The 2043-nt window shown below is 50.0% G+C and overlaps 1 protein-coding gene across 1 annotated transcript; it reads left to right on the top strand.

Moving 5' to 3' along the window:
• The first annotated feature begins 927 nt into the window (after positions 1-927).
• H1-6 (H1.6 linker histone, cluster member) lies at positions 928-1636 on the top strand. The gene has a single exon (XM_037519034.1). It carries the CDS (start codon positions 951-953, stop codon positions 1569-1571), a length of 621 nt encoding a protein of 206 aa, XP_037374931.1. The 5' UTR covers positions 928-950; the 3' UTR covers positions 1572-1636.
• Positions 1637-2043: the final 407 nt, after the last annotated feature.

Genomic DNA, 2043 nt, shown 5'->3' with positions numbered 1-2043 from the left:
ACAACCCTTTTCCCAGTTACTGAAGACACATTGGCCAGTTTTTGTTAGAGACCTGGGTCTGCGGCTCCCATTTCAGGTGAAGGTTTCTACCTCACATTTTATATAATTAATTGAAGGCAGGGAACTTATCTATTCCTTTGTGTATTTGGGGTGGAGGTCTAAAAAGAGGTGTGATGGGCGGGGGTTGAATTAATGAAACCATTAGCAAAACAGTTGAGGTAGCCAGCCACGAGAGTGATTTTGGTCAAGCAGTTACCACGAGTGAGGTCCATGTTCCTCCATCCTCCAGGGTCTTCTGTCAAAGAGCAGAGACTAACGAGTGGTTTTAGTCACAAGCAAAACTCATGCATTGTAGATTATGATACTAGATTGTGTTTGGGCAAACACAATCAGTTGTTCCCGGAAGTTTTCACACCATGTTAGAAGCATTATCTAGGTCCATACCGAGACATCTGAACTCTGTGTTACTTCACTCACATACACAAATAATTTTCAATAAAAATCAGGGTCTGAATAAGTTATTTTCTCCACATACTGGAAGCCAAACATTTGGAAAGCCATTCTGAAGTGATAAGATAAGTCTCCTACTCAAACTACTTTTAAATTTATGGGGAAAAGAGGAAGTTTTCTTCGTATCCTTGAATTTGGCGGAAAACCAAGGACATTATTGAATACTTTTGCCACGGAGGGTCATTTTTCGTTAAAAAGTGAAAATGCAATTGAAGTCTGGGTCTTCACGGATCGTTCGGTATGGAACCTGGGCGATTTTGTGCAGTGGATTTTTTTAGGATTCAACTTTTTGGTGTAAAACAAACACAAATGCTCCGCCCCAAGGGGCGGGGGCGGTGCCTGCGCAGCGCACCAATCACAGCGCGCGCTGCTCTATATAAGGCCCTGAGGCCCGCGGCTTTTCACGCCTGTCAGGCTCCCGCGTCCTTGTCCACCCTGATATGTCTGAGACTGCACCTGTAGTCCCGGCAGATCCAGGCTTAGCTTCAATGGAGAAGCCTCCAGCAAAAAAGCGAGGGAAGAAGCCGAGCGGCCTGACGAGCGCACGGCGCAAGGCTCCAAGTCCTTCATTGTCAAAGCTGATCACGGAGGCGCTCTCGGCCTCTCAGGAGCGAGCGGGCATGTCTCTGGTGGCGCTCAAGAAGGCGCTGGCGGCCGCCGGCTACGACGTGGAGAAGAACAACAGCCGCATCAAGCTGGGCCTCAAGGCCTTGGTGAGCAACGGCACCCTGGTGCAGACCAAGGGCACCGGCGCCTCGGGCTCCTTCAAGCTCAGCAAGAAGGCTGCTGTTGAGGTCCCTAAGGGCAGGGCTAGAAAGCCCGCTTCTGCCAAGGCCAAGAAGGTGGTCTTGGAGCCCAAGTCTGCTAAGGGTACCAAGACCAACAAGAGGGCCAAGAAGCCAAGTGCAACAGCGGTTAAGAAAGCGGGCAGGAAGGCCAAGGCAGCCAAGGTTAAGCAGCAACACAAGAGCCCTGCGAAAGCAAGAGCCGGCAAGCCGAAACCCGGGAAGCCCAAGCTGAGCCAGAAAACTAACTCTCGGAAGGCGGCTTCGAAGAAGTGAGCTTTACTGCAACGCAGTTTTCAGATAACCCAAAGGCTCTTTTAAGAGCCACCTAAATAATCTTAAAAGGGTGTAACACTTGCCAGGTTTTATTTTTTTTACGGGTTTGTTTATAATACAAGACGTGGGGCACAAGCCAGACATCAGAGGGGTATCAGAATTCACCAGAGACAGCGGGGAACAGAACAGGTAGACTGAAATACACTGCTGAGGGGAGTTGCGGGAGAAAGAGGTCTGCTGCGCCATGTGGGTTCAACATCACTAGCCGGCCGGGATCTAACTCGTGATGTAGAGGCTGTAGGCTGCTTTATCGTTTATTTTTACAGGAACCGGGGTACAGGGCAGAGGTGTTAGGGTGTTAGGATTCGTTAAAGACCGAGCAGGGAACAGAACAGGCAGACGATAGAAACAGTGCTGAGGAGAGCAGCGGGCGCAACAGGAGAGGTCTGCCTCGCCATGTTGGGCATCTTCG

Source organism: Talpa occidentalis, unplaced genomic scaffold (assembly GCF_014898055.3).
Source record: "Talpa occidentalis isolate TD23 unplaced genomic scaffold, MPIMG_talOcc4v2.1 talOcc4.2, whole genome shotgun sequence".
NCBI lineage: Eukaryota > Metazoa > Chordata > Mammalia > Eulipotyphla > Talpidae > Talpa > Talpa occidentalis.
This window is presented reverse-complemented; position numbering and strand designations above follow the sequence as displayed.

What these genes read in the sequence shown, in the direction of transcription:
- H1-6 (XM_037519034.1), top strand. Translation starts at nt 951, where the DNA reads ATGTCTGAGACTGCACCTGTAGTCCCGGCAGATCCAGGCTTAGCTTCA.